Raw genomic sequence first — 10,640 nt, 5'->3', positions numbered from 1 at the left:
AAAGTTAATAGTGCAAATTCAATAGGAGGGTTCAGATTGTTGGTGTTTTTGCTGGCTGCTCCAGGGGGTCCCAACAGCCCCATCAGCATCCTGGACATGCACTTGTGGGCTGGAGTTTGTCCTGTCCACCTCACTGGTCCCTCCAGCAGCACAAGCTGCAAGGTCATTCTGTACTCCCAGCCTGGGAACGATAAGATCAGCTGACAGAGCTCTGACTTAGGCATTTATTATCAAGCACAAGCAACCTTAACAGCTGCCCAGCTTTCTTGTCAGAATGAATACACCAGCACTCCCTCAATGCTCCTCAGACCAGCAAGAGGTCTGCTCTGAAAGCTCATCTCGTGGAGGCAGGGCCTTTTACTGTCTTCGTCCTTCTTTGAGAGGCTCTAGGAACAGCAAGCAACAGCTTGGTGAGGCACATGGGAGGAGTCTAGGTTGCACCACTGAGGCCAATGGCCTTTATTTCTAGGTCTAAGAAACAAAAGTCAGCTTTCCATGTTACCTTAGCCCAGTTTTCCCCTCGTCCTGCAAACCTGACAACATGAATCAACTAGTTTTCTCCCAGCATAACTGAGTCTCAGTGCAAAAGAAATTCCTTAGCTCTGCCAGCAGAGAAGCATTTTCAAAGATGTAAGTTTTTTTTTTGACACCTGTCACTCCCAAGAGAGGGTCTCCACCTGGCAAAGAGGTTACAAAGTTGAACAGAACCTAAAAGTGTCTTTCACTACCACAGATGTTAGCACCTTTGAGTGACAAACCTGCCATTTGAGCTCTTCTCTGAATAAAAGCCTCATTGCCTGGAGTCCATTTCTTGTTCCTTTAGGATGATTTCCCATGATATTCTGCACTGACCTGTTTTTACCATGAGAAGCTACTGACAGCCAGTCCATGCCCCCATCAGAGCTCCACCTATTCCTACCAAAACTACCAAGTAAACAGCATTATCCCTTCTGGAGATGAATCTGGCCTCAGGTGGCATCTTCCATGTCACCCAGTCCTCTAGCCACTGGACCAGACATTTAGCAATTGCTTGGAGTGCAACAGTTGCTGCCACAGAAATAAATTGGAATTATTTTCCTCGCTTCACATCTAAAATAGCAGCCACAGCTATGCTGTAGCACTGGCACCAATACAGCCCTTACCCTACAGTTAGCTCCGAGCAACCACTTCAGAAGGGCAGAAAAGCAACACACGCTTTAGAAACATCAATTGCTCCTCATCCCAAACATGCAGAGACCTAAAATAGACCTTCCCCCATCATAAGGGCTTTATAGGGAGACACCTTTTCTGTTAAACCATCATCTCGGCACAATTGAATGAAACTCGTGGCACTACTGGGGCTTGTAGCTTCGGGCATGTTAAGGATGAATTGGAAAGTTTTTAACTTTTAAGCTTTCATGGATGAAAAAGCATTTTAAGATTTCTGTTTTTAAAACAATCCAAAAGAGAAATTTTTGCTAATGGTTTTTAAAATACATGGTATGTTAAAAAAAACCTCTCTTTATAAATCCAGCTCACACTTCCAGGCTTGCTTTTTTGGGAAATCTGCACACATAGAGCCCTGGCATCGTTGCGTGCTAACTCTTGCTTTCATGTCAGGTTAACATAGTCTCCTTTTTTCAATTAGCGCTTACAATAAGATGTGGGCAGATGCCCAGAAAGACCTTGACATCCAGCTCCAGAGAGAAAGAGAAGAGTTCCTCCAGCCAGAGAAGGACCGCGTGAAAGTATTCAAGATGTTAGCCACTTCCTACATCAAATACATTCAAATCTTCCGTAACTTGGAGACGGCCCATGACCAACTCGTTCACTGGCAGAAACGGGCAGCGATTCGGCAAGTGCTAGACGGAGTGATTGGCCGGATCCTGGAGATAAAAAAAGAGATGGTAGAGCTGGAGAACTCTGAGTTTCATTACTTTGATGATATCCTGATAGATTTACAGCTTCTCCCGGTAGGTCTACCTCTGAGCAAATTCATAGGAACTTTACCTATCCTGTATTTTAAGGACAATCACAGTTACTTGCAGTCTGTGAAGTTCCACCAAGTGATTTCGCTTCCTGCATGTTCACTAGCATACTGGGTGATCGATAATTATGGCATTTTTATTAAAGATCAGAGTAGATTCGATCTATAATGACCATTGTATATTGGAGCAAGATTTTAAAAGCTGATCTGCTTGATCAATATGTTGCATTTCGGCTTCTCCATAACAGCACAGGCTCTGTGGATCTTTCTCTTGCGTGTGTCTTAAGATGAAGCTGTATTAACTTAGTCAGTTTTGCTATTAATGTCAGCAGCTTGACTCTGCCCGATTTTAACGTGGGATTAGATAGAAGATGGGCAACTGATAACTAAGCTAGAGTCCACTTCAGTCTGCCCTCTGCATCACTGTGAAATCAGCCTGGCCCCAGGCCTCTTCCAGAGGTTACAGATAGTGCTAAAAGTTGCATAATCTTTTCTACTAGTTCATAGTACAACAAACTACTAAAATCATAGAATCGTTATGGTTGGAAGAGACCTTAAAGATCATCAAGTCCAACCTTCCACCCAATGCCACCGTTGACGAACAAAATGAGAAGTCTGAGACAAGTCTGTTAGTGTAAAGGAGGCAGGAGGTGGGAGCACGTTCAACATCCAGGGTTGGGGACTGCCTGATGTAAAAGCAGCCCCCTGACAGACAGCCCACTAAACCAGATCAGAATGACAATAAGGCCCAGTCTTGAAGCTGTTCTCTAAGAGCAGTATCAAAAATTAGCTGCGAAGAGGTGGTTACTTCTCTCGCAGACAGCGCCACCTATTGTCAAATGCAGGTACCGCTGCTTTTCTAAAGAAAAAGAGCAGGCGCTTAAATTCCTGCTTTTTTCAGGATCCCAGTTATAACGCGAGATAAATTGCCTAATATCATTATAGCATTATTTTGTGATTTGTAAACAGGTTTCTGGTTGCAATTGTATATCTATTTCGCTCTGCAAATTTAAGATAATAATTGCAGTGAATTTTCATCAGCTTTCTACGTTAATCGCGGCAAAGAACTATTTTAAACTGTGAAAAGGCATACTAGAGAGTATAAACACATCCCCGGGAAACTGATCCTTCCAATGATATTTTGAAATCATTAAACACTGCTGTTTTCATGACTTATCAGTAAATCCACCTGCAGCAAAAAGTTGGCAAGTCTGAAAAGTTATGCTTGACATCTATTAAAGACAATTAAAGCATAAACTGAAATTCCTGCACCACACCTTAATTTTAAGAAGGCACGACATGCCTACCTACTACAAAAAAAAGTCACTGAAAAGATTTCAGGGTTTTTTCAAAGAAAACGTTACCTTCCATAGTAGATAGGAATACAGATTTATGGGTTTTTTTAAATAAAATAATCACATATTCTTGGTTACAAAACAAAATTACTGGCCAGTACTCAACAAATAACTTCTCTTTCTTAAAGAATCTGCCCAGAAAGGATCTCTCTAGTCCTTCCTTTCACTGTATTATCATGGGCTAAAATCCAGCATGATTGTAGGCAGAGAATACAACACAGTAGTCTCATTTTAAATCTTATGCAATGATATTGCATACTTTTTACTATGTCACTGTAAGGCCAAGCTTCACCTTTCTTTAGCTCTATGCCTCATGTTTTCGTACAGTTGCCTTCCAGCACTCAGTCACTCCATTTCCTGGGGTAATTGTAAAGGTATTTGGATACACAAATCCCATGTGGAGCTGGGAGTGGCTGAAAAGCTGCAGATTTGACTCAAGGATAAACATCGCAAGCCTAACTTTTCAATGCTGGGCCCCAAAAAGAGATTATGAAGAGAAGCAGGCTCCCTACTCCCCACCCCTTCCAACCCCAGTATTATGGCTTTGATCTCATCTTTACAGTCAGTAAAAGTCACGGTCCCGAATCACTTGTAATTAAAGCCCAGGTTAGACATGAGAGATACTCATCACCCCTGCACTGACTCACACTGCTACCTGATAGCGTAAAAGCCCTCTCATCCTACGCAAGGATGCCCAAACTGCTTGAGTTCTCATACCTGAAGACAGCCAGATTTGTAATCCATCCTAGAGCGATTTGCACTCAGAGTCCAACATATAATCATTTCTATCAACAATCAAGGATGTTGGAAGGTGCAAACAGGGAGCTTAACAAGACAAATATTTAGAAACTTTAGCTGACCAGACCTCTGCATTGATAAAATCAATAGGGATAAATACAGTCCTACTGGAAAGCTTTCTTATGCTGCCGTAATAGGGATGTCCTGGTCTGCACAGTGTGCAACCGATGGAATTAACAAAGAAATCTTTAAGTTGGCAGTTCACAGGCGCTGTTTTCGTTGGCCACAGCCTTCCCTGCAAATTCTTGCTCTAGAAATTGGAATCCCTTAGAGCTCACAGGCAGCACATTTACCATGCGCCTGTGTCAAGGCAGGAGCGGTGCTTGTTCTTTACAGCCAGCACTTTTCTCCTCTGTTATTTGTCCACACCAGAGCCGGCACTGAGGCTGCAAAGGCTCAAGTCAAAGGTCTCCCCAAGCAGGTCGAAGCCCACCCGTTTCCACAGCAGACAGAACAGAGAACACTGATAGCGCAGCATCAAGTCTTGTACCTATCTTGGGCTTCTCAGGGAAAAGGTCCAAGTGCCCACATATACCTGAGGACAAATTATCCTCTAACTTGACCGTGCAACTCCTGAGTAGCACGACAAGGTAACTACTGCCCGTCTCCCCCATCCCTCCTTCTATATAAATCATTTGCTTGAGAAGATATTCTAGATGTTTCTGAAACAGTATATAGGGATCATTGCACCAGTATGAACCAGACCTGTGAAGACACGTTCCCCCCGACCCTGAAGAAGTATACTTGTCAGTAATTGTTCTTGAAGAATTGTCTCCAGTTTTCAGTGTGATACAAAGAACAGGTTATCTACAGCATCTTAACTTTTGGGGAGTTTTTTTGTGTGCCTGTCTGTGTCCTTTTTTCATTTCTCAACAAGGGTGACATTCTAGAGGAGGCGAATCGGTAGAAATGTGAATCAATTACATCTTTCTAATGATGGAAATGGGTAAAGATAGCCACTTCTAGTCACACCTGATTTTGAGAAGTGACTGAGATATCGCAGTCACAGACAGTGACAGTCTGTCTACAGGTAGAAATACCTGCAGACAAACAAAATTGTTCTTTGATTGCTTGCAATGGTTAAAAAAAAAATAGAAGAGATCTGTTTTTCATGTTGATTAAAAAAAAAAAAAAAGAGTCGGATGACCATACAACCAGAGGTATTCAATTCAGCGGAAATCATGTTTAAATTTCCGGCAACCCTGCCAAATATTTTAAGAGTTTGATAATATAATTGAGCCATTATAAAAGAGATAGATTTCTGGGCTCCCATGGTTCAGAAACTGGGTTGATTTATTTGTTTTTGTTGAATTAGGCCTTAAGTAATTGCAAAATAACAGCTCGGCAGCTGTTACAGAGGTCAAATTCCCCAGCGCTCCAAAATATTCAACAATCTCAGTCCAATTTAATTCCTTGGTAAAGGTGTTCAATCAATAACCTGATTTTAATGCAGTTCTAAAAAGCATCTTATGATTATTTCTTACTCCAGGAAGACATAGAAATACCTATCCCAAGGTATGTCATTAAAGAAAACCTGAAAGTCCTGCAGCAGAGGAAGAAAACCCTTGATCAGATTTTGCTTAACGCTGGATTGCAAACACAGGTAAGCATACCACATACCTACATAATAACGTGCTTAACTTTTTTTAGTTTATAGCCACATGTGTCTGAACACATAAGCCACTGAAGTGAAAAGTACTTTTATAGCAGTTAGGAAGTAAAAGTCTGTTTACAGATAAAGCACAAATAGAAAGTCACATTAAATTTTCCTGTCTAACAATATCCAGTCACACCTTGAGTCTGTTCAAGACTGAAATGAATCGACTCCGCTTTATGTGTGTGAAAGTGTCAGAGAAGGGGCAGCACTTTAGCCAAGTTTAGTAGGTGCTTTATTTGTGTAGCTAACTCTCATCACGTAATTAGTCCAACTGAAATCAAGTTGGGCTTAAGTTTTACTGAACCAGGATTCCTAACTGGAACGGGCAAAACTCAGAGTTCAGGTCAGCACGACTGTTAGCATTCAGTTTTTTGTAACCCCTGAACAATGACTGCAGTCTCTTCTGTGCAGCTAGAGAGCTGCAGCTGCTAGGAGGAGTAGAAAATTGACTTTTGGCAGAGCAAAAGTCATTACAGAGAAGTACACGAGCGCTCCAGTGAAGACTGTTCTGGATTTGATATACTTTTGACCTTTTCGAAGCAGCGCGTCGCCTACAAGCAGTCGTTGCTAACCCCTTGAAATAAACAACTGTGCCTACGTGCCTGGATGACTTAGATTCATAGGTGTTATGGCCATAAGAGACAGTCCTGATCAGACCACTTAGTCAAACCGCTGCGCTGCCGCAACCGTTGAATTCTCCACCAGTAATTGTGCTGGTGGGGGAAGTCTGCGTGTACTGATCCCACAAAGCAAGGGAGGGAAGGTTCCCAGGGAAAGAAGCAGCACCAGTCACACAGGGGCGGTCTGCAGAGGCAGAGCACAGGCTCTCTACTAGATTGCTTTAATAGGCAGCTGCAGGCCTCTTGGCCTCCACAGTAAATCTCTGGGTAAATTCTCTGCTCCTCTAGTAACGTGATGTTGGTCTGTGGAGATCCCCTCTTTTGGCACATTACATCCTGAAGCCTTTTTGTTTCTCAGTTCTGCTCTCACACCTTTTCAACATGGCATCTGTTACAGATGAGACTATTGGGTATGCAGCCATCTCACCAGGGAGCACCAGGCTTTTGCACTTCAGGCTCTGGCAGGTCCAGGTCTCCCCTTGCCAGGATGCTGCAAAGAGGGGCACAGGATTCAATAAATGTGAATAAAATAATCTCACATAGTATGAGTCCAGTGCCATGTGCTGCACTTCCAGTTTAGTCACCTCTGGGATTGCTAGAGGGTTGTCAGCACGTCTGCATGCATCGTAGCAAGCCGTGTACTCAGGAAATCCTAACTGCTGTGTAACAGACCGCTGTATTCTTCAGTGTCCGTGGCAGTACTGTTACAAGCAGTCTAACATAAATCAAAAACAGTGGAGTTCATCAGAGGAGTCTGATCTGCAGATCATTTGTCCTTGTGTGTAATTCTCTTATAGAAAGCCCTGCTGAAAGTGTAGTATAGTGAGCTCCACACGATGTATATAGAAGCATTAAATATGAACTGTCTCCAATCGGGGGATTAACGTCAAGAAAGGACAATAATTCAGCTTTTCCACGGGGAGCATGAGGGGTTAACAAGAGTTCTCAGGAGTGAGAAAGGGGAGTTCCTCCCTCCAGCTGCACTGCTCTGATATGTTTGGGGTTTTTTTCCCCCAGGGCTCTTCTACTTGGGCTGGGCTGACTCAGAACAGCCGATCCTTCCATTCAGCAAGAGAGCTAGGCTCCCAGCAGCACATCCAGAAACTTATCCCTTCAGAAAAGTAAAAGGAAGGCATTCCATAGCCTAAGAAGGTCTTCTTTTCATAGGACAAAGCCCTATGGTTCTTTATGTCTTTTTTTTCTCAGATAGATAAAGTTCAGCATGCATAAGCCATGTACAGCCATTCTTGCTTCCCACTATAGCATCAGGCTTTCCTTGTCACACATCAATACATCAGGTTCACTTTCTCCTCAAGGTCTTCAGAAAAAAACATTGTCTCTCGAGGTATCAATCTTCCAAGATATTGCAAGATAGCACTGAGACAGGAGTCTCTGCTGTTTGTGACAGGAATTTTTTTTTGTCTTAGAAAGTTTCTGCAAGAAGTTCATTTTGTTGTGTCATGTGCTGAGGTAGGCAATTATCAAAACACATAACTAATACTTTTTTTTTGTCCATACCTTTTTGGCTGTGCTGTTGAAGAAACCTGTCAAGGCTATAACATCTGAAGAAGCCATTAAAGTGATCCAGGTTGCAGAACGGGCTCACCAAGGCCGTTGTCGAGCAGCATTCATGAAGCAAACGTACCTTGAAGAGAAGAGAGAAAGACAAACTAAACTTCAGGTCCAGATGGGTCTAAGTCCAGATGGTGCTGCCACTTGCATTCAAAAGGTGAAATCTCTGATTTAACAACAGTTCTGGCAGAACGCTGAACAAGTGTCAGAACAAAATGGTAATGTTTTGGTTCAGAATAACAGCAGTAGGCAGAAACACAGCTTATAGGATAGGAAGCATTCTGAAATGATAGCTTTCAGGGTGTCTAGCAAGGTGAAAAATACATCATTTAAACCACTTAACAAAATGGGACAGGACGCTAGATGTGAGATCAATGGAAACAGTCCTGCGCTGGCAACGCAGGATGACTTTATAACCTACACGTTGTTTTTCCATTCTGATTTTTATGACCTCAGTTGCTCTTTCTGACATCCCCTTGGAATCCAGTGCATCTCAGAGAATTCATGCCTCTTTCTGTGATCTCCAGGGAAAAGAGTTCATTCCATATAGTGAAAAGATGACAAAGGGAGACCACTGCTAAGTTCCAGAAAAAGCCCTTACGGACAAATAATTCAGATGATTCAGCCTGATGAGAACAGGAGCTCGATCTAAATCTTAAGTCTAAACACTTTTTGAAACCCTGATATTGTTGCACTTGGAAGCTATATATACCAGTGTGAGAGGATAGAATTTTGTTTTTGAAAAAAATAGCAGATGGCAACCTGTTAAAGAGCAATAGTTTCAATAGTATATTGTGCCTTTCCTTCCTCTATTTGTTTTTTCCTGTGTCTGCCACAGTAAAGGAAGCTGTAACAAGGCCCATTTATCTCATTAGAGTTTGTTTACAATGCAGGTTTGGCGTGGATATATCCAACGAAAGAAAACAGAGAAAATGAGAGAAGAGGAAATGATATTTCTGGGGATGGTAAGTCATGCTGCCTAGAGAATATAAAATGCCACAGTCTGTTTGTTCTTCAGACTTCTACAACTTGGCAGAAGATAAGGAATTAATTTCTAAGACTCTTCCTGTTTTAAAAGGAGTCTCTAAGGAATACACAACTAAACTGAAATGATAGATGGCACGGAAGTAGCACAATTTGTCTTACGCTGCATGCTTTCGTGCCATATATACATAGAGCAATGTATACGGCACATATGGAAACAGGCAATGTAGAATTTGCCCGAGGTTCTAGGGAATTTGACCGAGGCATGACAAAGCAAGGAAATTTTATTAATCAATTTTTCATTCATAATTCCCAACACTTGAGCTGCCTTATTTCTGGAGTAGAATTAAAGCAGCAAAATCTTCTTCTCCCACGCCTTTGCAAGCCAGTGCATGTGTATGTCAAGAGTAGGGAAAAAGGACATCAGAACTGCAGTATTAAAACGTCAGTATTTCCATAAGTCTGTATAGAAATAGATAGATATTATTCAGTAGATACTAGTCATTAGATAGATATTAGTCAGTAGAAATAATCAAAATATTCCTCGCGTTGTACTGCAAAAGTTCAGGGAAGTGAACTTCTGTCCACTGTCAGTTAGATTGCATGGGGTGAAAGAGGAAAAAAAAAAAAAACACACCACAATGAAAGCACCCTTTCCAGAAGGAACCTCTTCCTCCCACAATTAGAGAAGGTACATCTCCTCCTCCCACCAACATCTTCCTTCCTAGCAAGTACCTGAGAAAAAGGATAAACTCTTCACAGGTGATCTTTTCTTTAGCCACCACCAATTCTTTGGTGCCTTCCTTAGGCACTAAGAGGTGTCAAGCCTCACAGCTCTCTTCAGCTACAGTAGCACAGCCCTTGTACCAGGTTCTAGTAAAGCTGCTTCACAGCACCACGTTACCATGTTCTACAGTTCTTAAATGATTAATTTATAAATCAAAAATTAAATGATTAGTTTAAAACATGCTTTCTGCTTCTCCCAGACAATTTGGATGATTTTCTTGCCCAGCAATGGAGTTACATGTTTATGGAAACTAATTGTGCATATAGCATACATCTGACAAACACGTATCATCGGTTAAGAATGAGACCTTAAAATCTTATATATAGAAAGTAACATGTATGTTTACCTAAGCTTTGCCATGTTAAATACAGATAACACCTTATGGATTAATGCCTTTAATATCTGCTGGTCATTAACAGTAAATGCAGCCAGCATAAGCTGAACAGAGCTTTTGGGTGCCAATTCTGCCTCTGTTTAAGACAAAGAAAATTCCCAGAGGTTTTAACCAGTGCAGACGTAAAATGGTGAATATTTGGGGTGTACTGAAAACAAATTAGAAATTTCAGCTTTTGCAAAACAAGGAATGGTTCCCTATCAACTTTTCTATCGAGTCAAGTCTTAAAACTAGAGTCTTAGGAAGGAAGTCTAAGTCTGGTATCAGTTATTGGAGGGTTTACAGCCAAGCACTCTGTTCATGGTGGTCGATGGTAGGAGTAACTGATAACTAGGATGTAAATAACATTTTATGGGAGGAAATCTATGTGATCATAGGGACGAAGGGAATTAAAACCAAACACATACAGTGCATTCATTTCCTAACATCCATTTAGGAGCAAGATAATTTATGTTTGCAACTCTGCGCTAAGACTTTTTACTGTTTATCAAGTATATCATCCAAGGA

At 41.7% G+C, this 10,640-nt stretch overlaps 1 protein-coding gene across 1 annotated transcript; it reads left to right on the top strand.

Annotated features, from left to right (window-relative positions):
* Window positions 1–1,640: 1,640 nt before the first annotated feature.
* On the top strand, window positions 1,641–8,933 carry LOC104164379 (IQ and AAA domain-containing protein 1-like; the record flags this gene model as incomplete). The annotated part of the gene is made up of 4 exons (XM_009703683.1): window positions 1,641–1,952; window positions 5,609–5,722; window positions 7,937–8,125; window positions 8,862–8,933. Coding segments are annotated over exons 1-4 (687 nt in total), but the record flags the coding sequence as incomplete, so codon positions are not given.
* Between the last annotated feature and the right edge of the window lie 1,707 nt (window positions 8,934–10,640).

Source organism: Cariama cristata, unplaced genomic scaffold (assembly GCF_000690535.1).
Source record: "Cariama cristata isolate BGI_N322 unplaced genomic scaffold, ASM69053v1 scaffold38647, whole genome shotgun sequence".
NCBI classification, from domain to species: Eukaryota; Metazoa; Chordata; class Aves; order Cariamiformes; family Cariamidae; genus Cariama; species Cariama cristata.
Note: the sequence above shows the minus strand (reverse complement) of the source record. Positions and strands in the feature narration are given on the sequence as shown.